Here is a 20,684-nt window from a genome sequence, read left to right on the forward strand (position 1 = left end):
TCTCCTATCTTCAGTTCCATGTGCTATACTTTGCCTACATTCATGTCCCTTAACGAGGTGGCATATATCAAAAAATCAAAACCCCTTAAACGCCTCTGCAGATTGCCACGATACTGGCCTATTTTGTGTCCACCGACGTGGCGACCTGGACATTTTGCTCGTCATAGGAGAGTTCACGTACAACTTGGCCGATCAACTCATCATCCATCTGCATAAAAGAAACCCGACCCTTTACAAACCAAAAGCCAACAGCTGCAACAAGCATAACACCAAAAACGGCAATGGCGTAGTTCATGTCGCTAGGAGCTGGGTTGGGACTGCCAGGGAACAGGAAGAAGACGGTTGTGATGACGCAGTATATGATGGAGATGATGTTGAGAGGCACACCGAATCGACCAAGGCGGAATTCCCCTGGAGGCAGCTTATCACGGCCAACAAGGAGGAGGACAATGATGGGCATGCCGTAAGAGACTGTCAAGGCGATGGTGCTGACACTGAGGATGGCCTCGAGCACGGTGTTTGCAAAAAGATACAAGACGCCTATCAGGCTGATGAGGAATGCCTGAAGCCACAAAGCACGGCCAGGAACTTGCCATACCGGGTCGACGTGGGAGAAATAGGCGGCGTAGGGGATTCCGCCATCGCGAGCAAAACTCCATGTAAGACGAGAAGAAGAGGTCAAGACGCTGACTCCCTGGCCCATTCCGTTGAAGATGAAGAGGGCAACCAAGACGGCGGCACCGTTAAGTCCAACAGTCTCCTGGAGCAACTCGACAAATGGCAGACCGGTGGGAGGGTCCAGAACATTGTCGAGGTTCTGAATGGTGAAGAGGCAGATAACCATGAAGATGAAGCCGGAGATGGCACCGCAGATGACGGACAGATACATGGTCTTGGGGCCATTGCGTCGAGGAGCAGGAATCTCTTCAACCATGTGGATGACAGAGTCAAAGGCAGTCAGACCATACGCGCCCTGGACAAGACCCATGAACCAAGTGACACCATCGGGCCAGCCAGTCTGGTTGATCCAGGTACCAAAGACGAACTTGGCTGACTGGTACTGGAGGTCGTGCTTGACGCCGACGGAGATGAGCAGCGCCAGGCCGAGGATGAAGAACAAGCCGACGTACCAGACGCCGACGAAGTTGTTGAACCACGGAAGGAACTTGTCGTTGCGGCAGCCGACGTGGTTGATGGCAGTGAAGAAAACGGTGATGCCGACGTAGACTAGGAACTGCACCCAGCCCTTGCTCGCGCCGTCCCAGTCCGGGTCAAACATGACCTTCATGCCCAGCACGAACTCGGTCATGAAGGCGTTCTGCGAGGCCGTGAGCGTCCACCAGCCAAACGTGTTGATCCAGGCGCACATATACGCTGTGAAACGCCCAAGCGGCGTCTGGCTCAGCTGCGAGATCCAGAATGCCTGGCCTAGAGCAGTGGGCATGCTGCTGCAGAGTTCGCCCATGGACACGGCAACGCAGATGTTGCACAGCGTGACGACCAGGAGGCCCCAGAGCACGGCAATGGGTCCGCCGTTTGTGAGGCCGCTGGACATGCCCTGGGCCTCGGTCGAGTAGGTGCCCAGGACGCAGAAGGCGAGGGCCAGCATGCTCCAGATGTCGAACTTGCGGGTGAGGGCCTGGGAGTGGCCGAGGGCGGCGAGATCGACGGCATCGCGGGTGGCTTGGTCGGCGGTGTCGAGGTCGCCGTCGATGAGCTTGGTGATGTTGGGGTCTTTCTTACTGCTGCTCGCCATTGTGGATTATTGTTGCTATGGGTTGGATTATTTCTCCTCTGTTCCGTTCCTTGTTTCACTTGTTGAGATATTTTGCAGTGATGCAAGAGGAGAGCAGCAGATGTGAATGGTCAGACAGCATTCCCTGGAAGCCTTTGTCTTGTGAGATTGAGCTTCGTCTGATGTCCCAGATTAGGGAACAAGCGATGAGCGGGCGAATTGCAAAGCAGCGAGTCTTCAGCAATTCAAAGGGCTAAAGAGGTTTTATATAACGAGAAGGAGGAAGGACATGAATTGACATCCCGGCGTGTAGGGCGCGTGATGGCGTTTATGTGAGTCTTTCCTCGGTCTTCTCCTCACCTTGGCTTTTAGATCCCGACATGTGTGTGTCCGTGTATGTACGCGACAACCCGGACATGTGTGCACGTATGCCGTCGTTACGCACACATACATTGCTTCCTCTTGTTTACCCCCTGTACCGAGTGCTTATCTCTACAACTTGGAGAGTCCGATCTCAGGCCAAGCGTCAATCTGTGTGCCACACCTCATCCACGCCTCTAGGCGACATGCGGACTAGACGATGATAGCGATGGAGGCAAAAAAGACTCAGTTGCCACGACGTAACCTGACCAAGGCCGATAACGACGGGGACCTGATAGGGCGGCCCTGATAACAGCCGCTTTCCAGCCAACTAACGAGCTTCCAAGATATGCTAAGGGGCGGTGCTAAACCAGGGTTACCCCGGACTTCCCCAGATTTCTTCAAGCCCAGCTCCGAGGCAGCTTTCCCAGAGGCACTGGATCGGCGCGAGCGAGAGGACTTGGAAACCCCCTCCTTTGTGTTCATGGCTTGCTTTAGTGTTGTCGCTTTTGCTGCTTTATGCCCGTTAGCAGTTTAGTGTCATGTCGTTGACTCCGGCGTTTCTCGTTTTGTGAGAGCTTGGTTCCCGGCATTATCGCATTCTCTAAGGACGAAAGCTGAGAAAGCGGCCTCTCCCGGCCGAGTTCGATGGAGCTCGCGTGCTAACGAGGCACAATCCCGCCCTTGACGCCGGCACCCTTGTCGGACCCGGCGAGTTCTCCGCTAGGAAACATATCCAGATGACTTTATCTGCGTATCTCGCATTGTTAGGTCTGATATGTGCCTTGATACCCGTCGATTTCTAATGGGATGCGAAACTTTGCTGATTTGCATCACGTACGTGAATGTTTGCTGTTTATCTATCTGGTGTCCATGTTCAGATTGGGAAACTCGGCGAGAAGAGAGGGGTGGTTGGCTGTGTGCTTATTGAATGCTCGTACTGTACGGCAATGATCGAGTGCTGAAGCAAAGCGGTAACGATGCGGTGAATGTGTCCTGATCCCGCGACTAATAGCCTGGCTCCGAAATGCGCATCGTAATGAATTGATGCTTCCGAAACAAATAGAGCAGCTATCTAAAGCGTTGAACTTACAACTTCGCTTAACCTCCATATTCCCCTTTGGAACCCTGCTATAGGTCCACAGATCGTGGATTCTCCTGTCATCTAATACGCGGGGAAAGGAGAATACCGGGCTCGTGAATTCAATGGTCACTCAGCTGGATTCTCCGTTATCGTTCCTCCAGCGTCATTGTGGCGATGATCCGTTGTAGCGCCCAAAGTGGCGAAGATCCGGTCTGCGGAGCTGATGGAGTTTTGAGGGGGAGATGCTTCCCGTCTTACCGGTCTTGGCAACGTCTTGACAGGGCATCAAAGCTGATGCGCGTAAAGCTGTAAAAACGCCTTTTTCAGTGTCAAATAAAAACACCATTGCCTTCTTGTTAATTAACTTTCGGGTTGTATGTTGTTAGCATATGCACATGTTGTCATTGGACATTCGCCGATGCCAAAACGTTGACCGATAAGACATAGTGGCGATTATAGCGTTGCCTAGCAATAAAGCCAAACAACGTCGTTACTAAATTTGGACAAGTAGGGGGTTGAATTGATTATATGTATAAATCCCACGGCCATGCGGGCGCGAACAGCGGGAGCTGAAGATAGAAGCTCTGCTGGCAAGCGATTTGGGTCCTAGGTAGGGCGTTAATTGCAGCCCGGCATCCGGAATTCGGCGGAAATTGGGCACATGCTGTCAGTCATTCATAAGCTCTAATGATGAACCACCAGGGATTGACTTTGTTGAAAGTGACTCGGGATACGTAATGGAATGAAATACTCGAGCTGAGGATGTAAAGTTTGGACTGATGAGTGCATAGATAGGAAGGAGATTAGTCTCAACTTTGCAAAATACGGTGTAATGATATAACTTCTCCTCGCTATAAAGTGCCACAGATTTAGTATCTTACTACGTGTACATGCATCAGAAAAAGTGGACGGCGATTGTGTGTGAATAAAAGAAGTAGCTTCAGAATTTAGACTGTAAGAATCCATGATACCAGATCTTGTCATGGTATCCAACAGCATTTCCATTGATACGTTTGTTCAATTTGTAACTGATACGGATGTGTACATGGACTGTCGGTAGCCATGATACTTCAGCCCTGTTACCAAGTGGGAGCCGTGCAAACGTATTACGATGTTAGACTATTGTCAATCAAAGTATTACTTGTAATGTATTTGGATTCTGGTGTGGAGTAGCAGTTGATGCTGGCCTAGCCATCCCCATATTGCTTATCATTCATTTTAGAGCACAGTGCTTTGTGAAACGGAATTAGCCCCTTATACGAATAGGCTAATCAAATTCTCAATAGTTTCTATGGGTGAGCACGGCACATGTTATCCCTCGGGGGAAAGGAGGCTTGTAGGAGCCCGCTTGGAGTCGCCATATTCTCTCGGCATAGTTGGAATCGTAAGTGTCGAAGATCTGACGAATGCCTATAGGTCCCACTCTCGCTGATATCAGCTTTATTGACTGAAGGATTACAATAATACTGTTTCCCTGCTTGGCCGTGCCAGAGCTTTAGGCCACAGAGATCCTAGTCACTCTCGATATTACAGCAGTAACTTGGCGCACGCATGCCTTGGATTAAGCCAATAATGGAAAGAGTTTGTAATGTAGATATACTATCTCCATTGTCATGGAGACTCATGGGCTATATTGACATTGTCTGATAGTTTGTTCTGACCAGAACCCTCACGATGTTACTCCAGGTAGAGGAGCAATGCTGCTTGAAGTTGTATTTTCGTGTCCCTTTCCGAAACGCAGATGTTGGACATTTGTGAGCAATTAGGCGCAAAGAAACCTGCTAGATATTTATTGTAATACTTTTGGCAGAGCCTACATACATAAGTCTGTTCAGTCTGCTGATCTAGCCAGAGGGAAGCTATGCCACTGATTCCTTCGATCACCCGGACTTCCTGGCCATATATCCATCCAGACAGCTCTTAGGTCGTCGCGCTCAAAAGAATCATCCTTCAGCACGTCAAGATCATCGACGAAAGATTTGATTTTTTGAACGACAGGACCTCCGTCCCGAGAATTCCTTCTCACAAACCAGCTTTGCCCGACCCATTCTAGAGGGATCCTCTGTTCACTGTCGATCGAGAACCTTCCGAAGTTGCCAGCGCCATAAATTTTTAACTTTAAATCGATCATAGAACTTCCGCCGGTGTACTCTCTCATTGTAGCTATTGTTTCAAATATCGATTGTGCAAGGGCCGAATCCATTGCGTTATTGATGAGCGCCGCGCGGAAAGCGTCAACGGGTAGCTCCCAGCCACCCATGTCAATAAATGATTCTCCATGCCTTACTTCGGGAGGATTGATGACAGAGCAGTCAAGCACCAGAGAGATACGTTTCAATCGTGGAAGCCGGCCAAGAGTTTGATAGATGCCAACTTCATCTCCATCCCCATGGGTTCGAGGTATACGTAGCTCCGGTTTCTCCAGGTTCAAACATATGTTTGAAAGTAGACTTATCCTGTCGCAGGAGAGCACAAGACCCTCGATATCATCGTAGTACTCCGAGGCTGGGACAAAACGAAGCTCTCGAAGAGAGTTACCGTGTTGATCAATCACTGCACACCAGGCGGTGTCTCCTATTTCTCCTTTCAATTCGAGGCTTTGCAGTGGCTTTATAGCTCGTAATAGTCGACATACGGACGCATCGGCAGCCATTGCTTGCTCTAGATTCCATGCTTCAGGCATTAAAGAGAGAGAAGAGAGAGAAGATAGTCCACCATCCTCTCCAATAATGGCCAGGGCTTGTACTGCATCAATAGTAGTAATTCCCAAATGCAGTTTAGTTAGCTTGTTAAAGTCGGTATAGTCAGATCACTGATGAATGTGTCGCTCAGAAGCTCCGTCAAGGAACAAAGTGTGCAAACTCCCCTTTCCCTGCACTGTATCGCGTACTTGGCCCTCGTTGATGAAGAAACCCTTCCATTTCGGCTTACCGGACTGCCTGTGTAGCCGGATGGCATGGGCTAACTCAATGGTATCACCTACCGGTTGACCAGCCATGCCAACATATGAGAGCCTTGGCGCTAAACCTTTTACCATCTGCATCACGGCTTCTTCATTGTATCCAATATATCTATCTCCATCATAAGAAGAGTATTTCATGTAAATTCCATAAAGGTTCGGAGATGTAGCAAGGGCATACTCCTCTGGCGAGACATCGTGATATTCGTTACTTGGCTGATAGAGACTTCGAAGACTGAAGGTATAAACATGTAGTCTGGCATCTGGGCAATTGTCGCGTAGCGCTGAAAGCAAGCGCATCGGTACCTGGCTTATGCAATCATATACAAGATCAGATAAACAACTCAGTCGGCTGATGAATTTCGCTATTCCGACCCAGGTTTCTTGATACTTGATCTTCATCCGTAATACCTCCTCTGGCACTTGTGGTAGTTCGTTTGACTCATAGAGAGGGGATCTCAATCTTGAGGGACAAAGAGGACTGGGCTTCGCAAAAAAGCTTTCCTCTTCAATCTCTTCACGCCCGATTTCGTTTTGTTCTGAGTCCTCTTCATAGGCCCGAGAACCACTAATCCTGAGATTGCGAACAAAGCTAAGGCGGATATTCATATCTGGCGTCTCATCTATAAAAGTGAAACTTTCGTCTGGACTCAGTCGGTCGATCTTGAGATGGATACGCCGGAGACGGAACCTCATGGCCGCAGAGGCGCACTGTCGATTCGCCAACGAAAAGGCGAGTAGGCCGCCGTCTTTTGACGAATTCAGCCAGGAACATATACCTTCCAAAAGATGAAAAGGCAGCCTTTCTAATGGCGCCGAGAGGGTCCCGGTTGCCATCCTGGAATCTTTGCTAACTTCCTTTCTCTTTAGTTATGAGGTGAAGACAGGAAGATTGGAGGGCGGTGTCAATATCGGTGGGTAAACTTTGATTTCGACGAAAGCTAAAGCACGGCGTGTTGTTCAAGGCTGGTCAGTGTTACCGTTTTATCAGCAGATGTCTGATCGCACGATTGAGTAGATTCGGTATATCGGTTACTGTCGCGTTGTCAATTTCCTTGTGTAATTAATGGCAAGGAGATGATAACGCGAAAAAGCAAAAGTGGAAGAACGAATCATATTTACCCAAAAAAATGGTAAACTTCACGTGTTTTTGCTGTTGCGAGGCCCGATTGGGCCAAGTCGTGTAATGAAGGTCCAATACCAACATGCCACAGAGGCAGCTGCAGTAACGATCACATGCACGACTACTTAAATTTGAAGTGGATATAGGTAGGCATATCGACTGGTACATCTATCTGGCTGGTCTCCCTGTCGAGGTCATGCTCATCAACAGCTCGTTCTCATGGTATTTTATCTCCTGTGGGGCATTTCCATAGCACAACGGACATGAGTTTCATGAAAGACTCTAGCTTTAAGAAGGCTCAATAGGTCCTGACGATGACTGAATATACACTCCATGAAGGGTCGCCAAGCACGTCTCTCGTAACTGTCGCTGTTCGGATCAAATTGGAAGGATATGTCCCCTGGTTCCCAATTGTCCAGCAGATCTTCCCTATGAACGCATATTACAATGAAGAATGTTGATATTTGAAGGAGGGTAAAACTAGTGAAATAATTTTTGGCTAGATACAGATGGAACTTTATTCTCTCTGGTAGAATTTTCGTAGCTAGTGTATTGAATGAATGGATTACTTTATATCGAGTGCGCCAGAGAGTTCTCATTATATGGATATGTGCTTTTTAGATGCAAATGTGTTATACCGGTGAAATAATGGTTCTTGACTGGAATAGGCCCTTCAATCATTCCCTTTCCCCCTACAAGTCGCCACGTTGTAAAGTAGGATACTCAAAGTTTGCTGGATTGGATATCCCATATTTGCTATAGTTCCACCTTCAGAAGGTCTATAACCGCCTAAGAGGGTAGGATTGATGTATCCTATATGACACGAGGGTGCCGGGTAAAACATCCGTAATCAGCACCTATATAAGATAGAGCTATGATCCTAACCTATTGGCTCTAAGCTGTTGAAATTGCAAAAAGGCCGAAAGCCAGAGGGCTGTTGAGGCTTATATATCATTAATTTCATCATAAGCCTCACGTGGTCTTACATGTCTCACATGTCTCACATCGACGACTCAAGATACATACCGTTAACACTTCAGGTGACACTCTAGAACAAACAGTTGTGTACAAACTTGACAAGTGCCGCGGCTCCCCTAAAAGATGAATAGCCTATTGGTACCCCGAATTGGAAGTGAATCTAATGCCGGCATAGCCCAACGCTCGGCGATCGCGCATGCTAATTTGCATGCACAGTAGTAATCATCGTGAATAGTGCGATCGATTTGCGACTCTTGGCAGATTGCCGATATGAGAGGGTTACATTGTTTACCACATTACCCACGTTGCAATCATGCAAACGTGCACATCCGCATCTGCAACTACTGTATGTCAGCACGGCAAAGACGAACGAACTCCACATGCACTGTCCACTTCAAGCTAAGTTTACACCATCTGCTTACATAGAAAGACTTGAAAGCTCCAAAAACATATAGTCGTATATGAATACTATAACTGGCATATGGGATATGGTTTGCTTCATTTAATAAACAGTTGGTGTATATGTTGAGGATTGCCACACGTAGGTAGTTGCTAATGTTCAACTTTGCGGCTGTGCGTTGTGGCGCTCGTCTTTATCTTGGCTTCTGCACTAAAAGAAGCATAACATGCAAGCATCAAAACTTTGTTATTTGACTGTATTGACGGCGCAATATCTCACAAGGTATTGGCTCTATAGGACAATCGTTTTTCTTGGAGTAAAATTTGAGTCTGCGGCTTCAATTTCTCGCTGAGTTGAATCGGTCGCTTTTTATCCCTCAAAGGTCTCAAATCCTTGATTATCGTTGTACCTAAATCGCTCAGCCCAGTTTCTCAACTTTCCAAAATCGCGACACTGGTGCGGAGTGCCGTATCCGTCGACACCTTTTCTATCCGCTGCGCTGTCAAATTTTGGTTTGAATGGCTCCAACGTCGAGTCGGATGTGCAGAGGATACTCTCTCTAAGGTAATCCAAGCAGTGGAGTGAGTGGGAGTGCGGCTCGGTGATGTTTCCCTCTAAAGCTTCGAAGAGGTCGGATTGAAGAAGATACTGCATCAAGATCCGTTAGATGCAAGGCAAAAGCAAATGATGAAGCAAAGTCGGTGGGAGGTTGTTCACATACTAGACAGTGCAGCTGGTGAAATACTGCGACAGAGAATCGTCCGGTGCCATCTGTGCTGGTGCCCTGGACATAGTCGGGCACTGGGCCTGCTGCCTCTATGTTTTTTATTGAGACATATCCCTTTCCCTCTAAATTACCACACGTCAGAAAACTGAGCTGTATTATTTCAGATGGGAATGTTGAAGGGCGTACTTGGAAACAGGTTCATCCACGCTTCGTGGCCTTTCTCCGTGCGAGGGTCATCATATACCCTCTCAGGCATGAAGGCTTTATGAATCGGTCCAACTATGATCTCTCGTTAATTGGAAAGCAAGAAAAGAGAGCAAAATGAAGAGAATTCTGCCTACGAGGGGGGATGTCCAGTCCTGGAAGTAATTTTACATCCTCCCTTAGCCCAGCTCTGGGCTGTACACTTTTCCATACAATGAGGCTCACTGCGACGGAAATCACTGAACTCAGCAAAGCAACGAGAGAAAGCTGTATAATCCCAAGATTCGCCCTTCTCTTCTCCATCATTGGTAGAGAGAGACTCTCGCTCTTAGAGCCCAACAGCGTGTCTTCATCTTCAGAGCCAGAGCTTCGCCGAGACATAATGCATTACTTGGAATCAAAAGATCAAAAGCAACTCCCAAGATAGGGATCCAGCTATTGTTTGTCTGGAGTTATCCACCAAAACAGAGTCGGGCGACATCATGTAAGCGATTAATTTAGTCGAGCTGTGCTAAGAAAGGAAGTTGGCTGTGCACAATGAGGGGCATTCGCGAACTACTGCTGGCATAAGACAAACTATGTGTGCTTGGCGGGGACTTGACCCTGCAGATGCAAAAGTCCTGATGATGATAAACGCCTTGCAAGTGAGCATTTACCAGAATAAGAGCCAATAAGTGGCGACAATGACGTTTTAAATGGCTCGATCAACGAAGTCTTGTGCTGTTCCTAGTTTGTCTTGCATACTGTATGTCGTGTAGATTTAGCCGATGAAGGTTAAGTCGGCACAAACCTAGCAAAAGTTCATCTAAACCACACCCACAATAACCGTTGACGGTTAAGATGTCTGTGTTGATGCCCACTGGGAACCCACAACCTTGCATAATCTTACAGCCCATCCATGTAATATAAAAACACTTATCGTCTATTATTTGTGAGCCATCCTCGTACTACACACAACTAGTGTCTTTCTAAGGCGCGATATCTAGGATCTTATCGCCCTCTTGCAATTCCACCACCATGTCCTCGAGACTTTGGTGTGCATGAACCCACTCTCTTACTGGTTCCCAGTCGATGCACTTGTGGTTCGTGTTGAAATCCACAAAAGAACCATCTATGCCCTGAGCCGGGTCTTTTACCCAATACTGTCCGAAAACGCCCAAATCCGGCTTACACTGGATGACCTGCCGGAGCATGTCGACGCAGTGTGTGACATGTTTGGCAATTGTCTCCTCATCCTTTCCAAGGTGGTGTCCGGGGTAGTCGGGGTCTGAGTAATAGTTGTAATTGAAATAGAGGGATTTGCGGATCAGGTTGAGGCAGTGCAAATGGTGATTGAACTCGAAGAGAACCGGGAAGTCTCCCGATGGCGTTTTAAGATGGTCTGAGCTGATCCCAGCACGTTCTGCCTGGGACTTGGACAGTATGAGCGGTTTTGAAGTGGTACCAAGACCTTCCCATGCTTCGTCCACCTCTGGAGAGGGAGCAAGGCGGAAGACAGAAGTTGAGTTGGCGAGAAATGTCCCATCATAAAGAACAGAGTGATAATGAATTGGGATATCAATGGGAGTAGCTGGAGAACAGTTAATCGGTCTGTATTCACAAGAATGTTGGAAAAGGAGAAACTCAAACTCACGATTTTCTTGCGTATGCCGTACGCACATTGCGTCGAGGTAGGAAGCCCTGTGGATGTAGAGATATGTCAAGACATGAGAGCCCAAGGATACTCCGAGTAAGCTGATTAAACAATACAAGAGTATGTTCTGCCGTCGATGACTTCTGGTCTGCTCTTTTGCGAGTATTGAGCTCCCTAAGAAAGGGTCTGACTCTTCAATAGAGCTTTCGTCTCTTTCCCTCTGCATATCCATTTCTGTTGACTTGTAACTGGTTACAGTAGCAATCTGAGTTGCTTTGTTTTTTCTTGAGTCGTACATTAAGAAGCTTCAAGCTTACCTTTCTTTGCGAACAACATAATGTGACTGATATGGGTTAGCTCATTCTCATTGTTGTTCTCGGTTATCGTCGCCTATGTATGTAAACCCCCGTCATGATATCAATGATTATTTTAGCTGCATTGTCGTGCAGGTATTGGGACCACACTCGTATCTACAAGTATGGAATCCACGACATCTCACCTTCCATTTGCAGAATATCAAGACCTTTTTCGGACAAACCTTCGGAATCACGGAATTATTATGCCTTGGCACGATCAACTACTCGGACAAATTGTAAGCCTGCTAATAGGCATCAGAACTAGCTTGTATTCATTCACAAAGCAGGTTCCGTTGGGGACTGTCCCCCACTGACTAATGAGCCACATTTGTCGCACACGACACTGTGATGGTGGGATTAAATATCTTAAAGGAGGAAGAATGCCACCAGGTTCGATTTCTTTTACTTGTGTTTAATAATTATCCCACCAAAGATATTTGAGTCCACTACCAATATTACTACCAAAATGAAGACATCTCTTTTCCTCAGCTGCATTACCCTTGCGGTCACAGTGGCTGCCGCTCCTGTCCCTGTAAGTCATTCACTCCTGGTCCTCTCTCTTCTCAAAGCTAACTACTTGCTCTTTTCCAGGGATCGGACGCTGTTGCTAGCTACGAATGGAAGAAGGACACCCAGAGTACTGATGGTATTGCCAGTTATGAATGGAAAAAGGATACTCAAAGCACGGACGGCGTTGCCAGTTATGAATGGAAGAAGGACACCCAGAGTACTGATGGTGTTGCCAGTTACGAATGGAAGAGGGGTACCCAGAACACTGATGGCGTTGCCAGCTATGAATGGAAGAAAGACACTCAGAGCACGGATGGCGTTGCCAGCTATGAATGGAAAAAGGAGTAGAAGAGATACTATCAACGTTATGGAATACAATTAACAGGTTACTATTGTAGTTATCAAAGTAACCTTCTGTAAACTCAAGTTATCAAATCCCCGCTAAAGAGGGCAAAATCTCGCTCAATCCAGAATTCTCTTCCATTCTGCTCATATCTTAAGATCTTATAATTTGATTTCTTTCAACGCACAATTCGCTACCGCATGCTTCATTAGGTGTTAAAATGGCTATTGAAGCATCACCTGGCCAATTACAGAGCAACAGGAAAATAACTGCTGACTCTTCGCATTCTGTTTCCTTGGTTCCGTAACGTGTCTTGGCAAGTCTTTTGGCTGTCAAGTATCACAGAGGTTCGTATTCAAGTAGTGGCCGTCCCCTGCCCAAATCTGGTTCTAGTATCTTTCTATATTCAGAACTGATATCAAGGTTGCTAACGAAAGTTCTCTACCTCAACAGGATAAACTGCCCCCAACCCCACCGCGCGGTGACAATGCATCGACCAGGATGACTCCCAGGCTTGATTAGCCACTGCGTTTATTAAGCCACCATGCTACTGTAATAGGCCGGATTAATTTCCTAAACCATCGGTATCCGATATCCTGACAACCAGCTTAGTTGCGCTAACTGAACCATTCTTCAAGCGTGTAAGTGCGCCCTCCAGCCCGTGAAGCCCACCGGGCACTACTTCATGCGGATGCGCGCTGAACCAGCCTTCATTCAATCCTCTACCGATGAATCTCAGCATGACAGTTGTAAAGTGCGTGATTCCTACGCTTTGTCCCTTAGAGTTAGGCCAGGTAAGCGCGTCATTACCAAGGTCTACCTGGCTTGTTTCCACTGCTGAGTTGATAAGCGAAACCCCCTCCGGAATTAGACCAGATGGAATGTTCAGTACAACGGCAACCTTTCCAATAGTTTTGTTTATCACTCGAGAGATGTTTAGAACCGTTTCCTTTTCGCTTACAGCATCAAAAGCAAATTCTGGCTCTTCGTTGCCTAAAGCTGCCTTGATCGCTTCGACCACAGCATCGTCTCCTTGACGATAGTCAACAATTGTGTCACCGCGAGACCTGTCGATGAGTGTCTCTACAAAATCGATTCCCCTTCCGGCAATTGCGATGATAGGATGAATATTCGAGAGGACGGCTAGTTTCACAGCGTAGGCACCTACAGCCGATGCCGCGCCGTAAATGATGAATGGCTGAGGTTTATCACAAGGATCCCAAGGGTAAGGGAGTGGAAGACGACGATATAGGCCCAAACAAGAGGTAATGGCTGCCAGTGGAACAGTTGCAGCTTCTGCTCAGTCAAGTCAGCGGTTTGTGCATCTCCTCCGAAAAGTGACTTTGAGACTAACCTTCGAAAGAGACATGGTCGGCCAGATGAAATGCCATGCTCTCCCAAGCAATAGCATACTCTGCCCAGCCCCCTCCCGGGCTCAATGTTTTATGGAAGACGCCCACTCGGTCACCGATTTTGAACTCGGTTACGCCCTGGCCAACTGTATGAACAACTCCTGAAAAGTCGTCGCCCTCGTTGGAATAAGTGACTCCGGGTACGGCACCATCTGCTACTTTCCAGTCCTTGGGGTTCAGTCCAACACAAGCCACCTTGACAATCATCTGAAAGGGTCCCGCAGTTGGTATAGGGGACTCGACAACATCAACCTTGGGCCCTGGATATGCGAGTGCCTCCTTCATTCTGGATATTGGCACAGAAATTGACAGACAGGATATCCTTTATTCGCAGCAGAGAGTTGATTCTCTTCTTGGCTAGCAAATATCACCAGAGGCTCTTTTTTGAGTATATGCTCTCAAAAAGAGTATTGCATCATTTATTTTCATGATCATAAAATATTTATATAAAGTCCAATGCGGACTTTAACAGACAACGCCATCTGTCTCATACATCATTGAATCGCGACAGAGCGGACATGGGAATAACTATTATTAATATTTCCGTAATTGGGAATTTCCATGGGAATATTGGTTAAGTACCCCTTGAAGCTTAGAAATCGTTAATATCAAGAACCTACCCATCCTTTCTCTTTCTGGCCGTGAAGTTCCAGTAGTGCCCATATCTATGCTCAAGAAGGCAATTCATGAGTGGGGCATGGAGTTGCAACACTTCTTAGAAAGGCATTACATAGAAGATTCCACCTCCGCAAGTCCGCATCACAATCCTAAACACACGCAAGTAAATGTATGAAGAAAATAAGCTTAAAGAGCATACTCCCCGTGGTTCATGAATGAATGGGTTACTTGTTGTTTCGGGTCAGCAGCTTTAAGTTTTAACCACTGCAATACTACTAATGGCAACGACATAATGGAAGACTAGTCTGGGTCCAAGTATCGAATATAAATATGTCCTAGGCAACAAACCTTTCAAACCTGCTGCGTCAGAAAAACGAACATTTCTACAAGTAAGCCAAACTTTTGTGCCAGAGTAACCAGACTTGGCTCGCTATATGTGGCTACGTTTACGTGTAACACCAAGAATGCTAGGGGAATACTGTCAGAGACGTACGTCGTAGGTCGGAGGACGTATCATAAGATCACAACAGAATGTCCCACTCACTTCACATTTGAAGATGTCGGTCACGTACCCGGCGGTAATACGTGCGTCTGTGAGATTCACGGAGCCCTCGATGATGTTAAGACTCGAGATGGACAACCGAAGTCCCCGATCGCCAAATTTCCACATGCCACTACACCCGGTGAGATTGATAGGTCGGATGTGCATAACCTCTAGGATGCTCCCCAGCGATGGGACGTCCGTTTCTTAGAAAAGCCACCGCATCGCCGAGATTCAGCGCGGTAGTAATGCTTGCTAACGAGACTCTTGGTCCAAAGGCGCTTATCTGCAGGCTGTAGATATAGTCGCTTTTGTATGACATTGGCACCGCCGACGAACAAACTTTTAGCCTCGAAATAGGACTGGCTGGCGTCGTTGCATCCATCTAGATGTCCAAAGTAGTTTGGACGCCAAGCTGTATTTGCTCAGATACCAACGGAATAAAAAGTTTCCTCTCAAGGGGTTCTAGCTCGAATTGGTTTCGGGAAGCCAGTAGGAAGATGTTTCTTCCACGTCTCTGGAGTCGTGTTCGCAAAACTGCTAGCGTTTTGTAGTGATCAAAATCTCCATACTGTTTGGTAACTATGATTGCACTGCTGTCTAATGCCAAAGATGATAACGAAGATGACGTATTTCCAGTCATAAGGACCGTTTGTGGCCTCCACGAACAGCCCGCTCCCAACATCTCTTCCATCGATGTGAGAGCTGTACCGGGCCCTGGATGGCAGCGGAATGATGTTGCACTCGTCGCAGCATCAACACGTGCCATCACGACTAACATCATTGTCCTGTTCTCAGCTCGTAAAGGCGCTGAGTCTTGGATGAGCGACTGCGAAGACTTCATTTTATGGTCCTGCAGCAGAATATCAACATTCTCAAAGTGGAGACACAGATTTATAGGGGCCTACAAGTCTAGCCGCGGGTTGATCTTACACACAATATCACTATATTAACGATTTACACGCGAGTACAGCTTTTCACCGGGTTGGTGAATATTACCAACAAAGCCGAGACATCGGGCTCAACCATCTCATCCCCACCTTTAAGCATTACAGGCGGTAACATCTCACTGACAGGTCTCGACTTCGTGATAGAAGGAGAGATTATTGTCCATAGCAATGCAGCAGCTGAAATATTGCTAAAAGCAGTCGTGTCATAATCTTTTCTTATGTGGGACTTGATAAACTTAGGATAAACGGACAAAGTGGCCTAGTATTGATGCTAAGTACTATCTAAATAATAACAACGCCTGCCCCTCAGCCAGAGTATTCATACATGTAAGCTGTGGATTAGGAACATAACGCCATTTATCTGCACCAGAACCTCAATTCTGTGACCCCATTGCCTATCTCCGAGTTAAGGTAGAGAGCATCGCTGCAGGAAACATCTTTGCTTATAACAGCATCCCAAAGATGCTGTCGGACAACTTTCCAAGCTCCCGGCGTACTTGAAGAATATCTACACTTACAACCCCACCCGTCGTTGAAATGGCCTACGTCGGCTGCAGATTTCAAGCCCCATTGACCAGCCATTTTGTCCATGCACTCTTGATACCAGCCATCGTGATGTGCACCCGCAATATGGGCGTTGCAACGGACCATTACCACAGGTCCGAAGATCGCTGCGGCTTTGGAGGGCGTGGTTGCGTTAACATGAGTAGCAACATCCACGGCAAGACTGTGGGCGCCGCCCCAGGTGCCAAATAAAGCCAGAGCAGGTAGTCCAATAGGTGTACGCATCTTATCTCTTAATCATAAGATCCTGTACATTAGCTTTCCTGTTTTGCTTGATTGTCATTGTTATCGGGGCACTGCAGGACAACATACCAATGAACGCAATTCAAGTGACTGAGAAGACGCAAGATAGCCCTCCTTTAATTTCTAAGGGGACAAAACCGGAAAAGTAGAATCAGGATGTTCTATATTGATGAGAAAAGACAGACTTGGTGAATGACCTCTTTCATTCTCCGGCCAATTAAGCATTTTATAGAGGATGTGAGGATCAGCAAAACTATTACAGCTAGGTCAATGAAGGGCTATGCAGGATCAAAAAGTAGGATCAATGCTTAGCTCGTTTCAAGCGTTGATGACTGTTTGTTTGTTTGTTTGCTTGTTGTCTATGAAGGATCCCGCTGGCAAAGTAATGAAATCCCTTATGGGCAAAGAGGTTGGTCCGAACTAGCTATGTAAGTATTGCTGCTCTCTATAATACAAACGGGGAGCTATTCTAGGCACGCCGGCTGATATAGGAAATAACAAAAGAAATCTAGGAAAACCTTTCTGCGTTATGAGAAGGGGAAAAAACCTCTAGTAATAAATGCCTCTAAAACATTAGCGTAATCCCTAAAGAATACGAACCCTTTTCTCTTTCTTTCAGGTTATTACTATGGCATAAATAACGTAAATTGGCTGGTAGGCATATTGTTGTAACCTATCTTCTGGTAGCCGATTTACCCAAGCTGGTGAACCTGTATCGAGTTAGTTGCTAGTGTGACTGTTTGTTTGAAAGCAGCGGGCCGGAGCCCAGGCTGAAGCTGTAAATAGCCGCGGTATAGCGTACGCAGCCGGAGGATAAGCGCATAATTACAGGTAGGTTGGATTGTAGCGATAGCTATAACTAGCTAGCAGAAAGCTGACGGAGGCGTAAGATTAAGGAGGTTGTGAGGTTATGGTTGGAGGAGGCCACAGCCGGAGCTGGGTTTTGGGGGAAGCCAGGTTTTTTGAGGGAGAAGAGGCTTATAGAAAGGATTATGCCCTTTCTTTTGATATGCTCACTGGTATTTAAAAAAAGGATTGAGCATCCTTTAGTTGAGCGAAGGAGGTAATAAACTCTTAAAATTTCCTCCTTTTGTGTGCTATTAAAGATTACCAAGCTTTGCCAGCGATTTTTTGGCATAAGAGCCCTAGAAACACCCCGCTTCTACTACTGCTGCACTAACAGCTGCAAAAACGGGGAGATGTTCACAGGGGAGAGTTGGTAATAACTGAATAAAATACATATGCAAGGCATAGCCAAGGGAGTTCAGGATCAAAGCCAAAATGCGCAAAACGGCCGGAGGCATAAGGTTCAATGAAACACAACAGAACAGCTGGCTTATAGCATACGACTTATCGTTCAATGGCTCAACCAATGTACAAAGCTAGTTGATCCATTTGGTTATAAAGGCAGCGACAATCCTACCCAAAGTGGATAGCACATTCCTTTCAAGATCAAACAACTCAACGAAACAAAGCAACAGGCACCAAGAACCCCAAACCTAAATGATAGTCATCAAAATGGGCGATAAAGCTAGTTGAAGGCAGCAAAACAGCAGCAAAACAAGCTTCTTTCATACTGGTATATTCGACTTACTATCGCCAGATCTAACTCTCATCATCTTAATAAGTTCTGCTGCTCGTTTCAACTTCTTCCCCTAAATGTACTCACAATTTTGTCATTGTTAGACTATACGTATACTTGATGTTAAAACTGACTCTGTTTGTTTTTCGGAAAGCTACATACTTTCTGCGCACTGCCGTTTGGTGCTATCCGCGGGTACATACGATGAGCCAGGAGTGTTGGTTGAAATAAACTGCGGGCGTATCCCGTTTGCGCCTAGTCTAGGCGGATCTATACCTCTCAACGGCGAAAGATTAAGCATTTATGAAACATCGGGCGAATGCACGATCCTTTCGGCAACGATACAATAGGAATTCCCTCGCTAGATGTGGAGAAAATGACTGATTGAAATCTGTTGGCATCGGCAGGCGACAGGCCGCATTGGCCATCCAGTGACCCCGTTCACGCCTCTCTGATCCTGCGCTCTTATTATTCTGACTCTTGTTCTCGGCCTCGCCGATGACAACCTTGATAAGCCGTGCGGTGTCTGTCTAGTGGGTAAAATCATGCCATGCCACCCTTGGACTCTCATCATTTTAACCTTCTTCTCGTTCTAGTCCTCCCAAGCCCGATTTTTGATGCCATTTCATTCTCATTATCCACGTCTCAACACAACATCCTCCTCGATTTGTTTCCATGGCTTCCAGCCAGGACGGGGAGCAAGCCCCCCTTCTACAAGCAACTCATCATGTCGACAATGCCAGAGAACCTGCGGTCGGCAATGCTCACCTATCGCGTCTGTCTATCATTTTTAAATGTCTTCTGTTGCTTGCCTTTGTTGGTATTGGAAAGGCACTCATTATAACACCAATAAACCATATACAAGAAGACATTCTATGTCACAAGCCCAACATGAAAGACACAAATGTTCCAGGCAACTCCGATTGTGAGCACGACAAATTGTCTCTACTTCGAGGCTGGACAGCCGCTTTCGAAATTATCATGAGTTTTATGACCGCTGCGCCATATGGTATGGCGGCTGATATATATGGACGTAAACGAATACTCCAATTGTCCATTGCGGGTATCATCTTGGCGCAGGCATTTGACGCGGTTATATGTGCGTAGATATAAATCACGACATATTCGAATACGTTTGAACTGATTGGTTGACCGACCTTATCACACTGCAGGTGGTTTCCCAGAAACGTTCCCAATCCACTTAATGGGGTTGAAAGGAGTTTGGGCTCTAATAGGGGGCGGTAGCACCGTTCTTTCGGCCATGATATTCACCATAGCAAGCGACATCAGTCTAGATACGCAAAAGTAAGCTGACAATACTTTCCTCGTTCACGTTTCGCACAAATTGTTAACATCCTTGGCTGGTCAACTACGTTCTTTTATCTTACGGGTGCTGCAATATCGAGCGAACTGGTCTCCTACTGGGTATTGATGGTTCTTACATACGCAGGCAGCTGGATTTCCATATACGCCGGGTTTGGTTGCCTAGTCGCGTCGTTCTGGATCGCGCTCTCCTTGCCAGAGACTCTCGTACCAGAACTGAGGAGTGGTGGCCCAATGATGGCATCTGAGACACGAATCCCTTCGTCTCACAACTTTCGACTCACGCAGTTCCTAACATCAATGGTCGGGCTAACCCATCGCGCTTTCACCGAGAACAAGAAGCTGGGCATGCTTATAGTTTTCTGTGTATTCACCACGACGGGCAGCAACTTACCACTCCTCGTCACTGGGCGATCTTCTGAGCGACCCGGCTCCTCAGACATACTAGTTAGTTTAGCATGTTCTGCGAAAGGCGTCTTTGAACTATCTTCCATTGCTGACCACCTGACATAGATACTTTTGTCGATAGTTTGGTCCAACATGTTGAAAGTCATTTTGTTGACCATGATACTACCGCTAACCAGTCGCTTCCTGATCGAGAAGCTACGCTTTAGCCCACTGAGAAAGGACATATTCATCTCACGGGCTAGCATTATAGCTCTTGTGACCGGATCTTTGGTCATAGCAATTGCAAAACAGGCCCAGTCAACCATAGTAATCGCAGCCATCTACGTCTATGCTCTTGGATGTGGCTATAATCCAGCTATGTATAGCCTCCTTGGCCTTTTATCCGGGGGCCATCACATTGGCATACTGTATGCAACTATTGGCGCAATGCAAAGTATAGGTACCTTTATTGCCGGCCTAATGTTTGGGGTCTCGGTTCAAATTGTGCCATTTATTTTCACATTTCTGTTCCTGGCTGTTGTTGTGGGTTCCTTATTTTGTTTGAAGTTGGAAGAGAGAGAGGAAGGAGAGCCAATTTGGATTGATATGGATTATCTTGAATCACACAGCAATTGGTAAAATAGCTCTTAGG

General features: G+C 46.7%; 8 protein-coding genes across 8 annotated transcripts; 2 read left to right on the forward strand and 6 right to left on the reverse strand.

Moving 5' to 3' along the window:
* Positions 1–118: 118 nt before the first annotated feature.
* Positions 119–1,756, reverse strand: M431DRAFT_100508 (hypothetical protein; the record flags this gene model as incomplete). The annotated part of the gene is made up of 1 exon (XM_024911216.1): positions 119–1,756. The coding sequence occupies one exon, from the start codon at positions 1,754–1,756 to the stop codon at positions 119–121; it is 1,638 nt and encodes a 545-aa protein (XP_024767955.1).
* A 3,254-nt stretch (positions 1,757–5,010) lies between these two features.
* Positions 5,011–6,975, reverse strand: M431DRAFT_547187 (hypothetical protein; the record flags this gene model as incomplete). Its single annotated transcript, XM_024921244.1, has 2 exons — positions 5,011–5,964; positions 6,070–6,975. 2 exons carry the CDS (start codon positions 6,973–6,975, stop codon positions 5,011–5,013), a joined length of 1,860 nt encoding a protein of 619 aa, XP_024767956.1.
* A 2,033-nt stretch (positions 6,976–9,008) lies between these two features.
* M431DRAFT_100359 (hypothetical protein) lies at positions 9,009–9,951 on the reverse strand (the record flags this gene model as incomplete). Its single annotated transcript, XM_024911197.1, has 4 exons — positions 9,009–9,287; positions 9,361–9,488; positions 9,553–9,654; positions 9,708–9,951. The coding sequence occupies 4 exons, from the start codon at positions 9,949–9,951 to the stop codon at positions 9,009–9,011; spliced, it is 753 nt and encodes a 250-aa protein (XP_024767957.1).
* A 587-nt stretch (positions 9,952–10,538) lies between these two features.
* On the reverse strand, positions 10,539–11,429 carry M431DRAFT_100479 (hypothetical protein; the record flags this gene model as incomplete). The annotated part of the gene is made up of 2 exons (XM_024911212.1): positions 10,539–11,140; positions 11,204–11,429. The coding sequence occupies 2 exons, from the start codon at positions 11,427–11,429 to the stop codon at positions 10,539–10,541; spliced, it is 828 nt and encodes a 275-aa protein (XP_024767958.1).
* A 596-nt stretch (positions 11,430–12,025) lies between these two features.
* On the forward strand, positions 12,026–12,417 carry M431DRAFT_501363 (hypothetical protein; the record flags this gene model as incomplete). The annotated part of the gene is made up of 2 exons (XM_024918009.1): positions 12,026–12,091; positions 12,151–12,417. 2 exons carry the CDS (start codon positions 12,026–12,028, stop codon positions 12,415–12,417), a joined length of 333 nt encoding a protein of 110 aa, XP_024767959.1.
* Positions 12,418–12,977: 560 nt separating this feature from the next.
* Positions 12,978–14,109, reverse strand: M431DRAFT_11095 (hypothetical protein; the record flags this gene model as incomplete). The annotated part of the gene is made up of 2 exons (XM_024911780.1): positions 12,978–13,708; positions 13,767–14,109. The coding sequence occupies 2 exons, from the start codon at positions 14,107–14,109 to the stop codon at positions 12,978–12,980; spliced, it is 1,074 nt and encodes a 357-aa protein (XP_024767960.1).
* Positions 14,110–16,290: 2,181 nt separating this feature from the next.
* M431DRAFT_487888 (hypothetical protein) lies at positions 16,291–16,722 on the reverse strand (the record flags this gene model as incomplete). Its single annotated transcript, XM_024916513.1, has 1 exon — positions 16,291–16,722. One exon carries the CDS (start codon positions 16,720–16,722, stop codon positions 16,291–16,293), a length of 432 nt encoding a protein of 143 aa, XP_024767961.1.
* Positions 16,723–19,213: 2,491 nt separating this feature from the next.
* M431DRAFT_501365 (hypothetical protein) lies at positions 19,214–20,671 on the forward strand (the record flags this gene model as incomplete). Its single annotated transcript, XM_024918010.1, has 4 exons — positions 19,214–19,421; positions 19,495–19,627; positions 19,777–19,932; positions 20,230–20,671. The coding sequence occupies 4 exons, from the start codon at positions 19,214–19,216 to the stop codon at positions 20,669–20,671; spliced, it is 939 nt and encodes a 312-aa protein (XP_024767962.1).
* Positions 20,672–20,684: the final 13 nt, after the last annotated feature.

Source organism: Trichoderma harzianum (genome assembly GCF_003025095.1).
Source record: "Trichoderma harzianum CBS 226.95 unplaced genomic scaffold M431scaffold_27, whole genome shotgun sequence".
Lineage (NCBI taxonomy): Eukaryota > Fungi > Ascomycota > Sordariomycetes > Hypocreales > Hypocreaceae > Trichoderma > Trichoderma harzianum.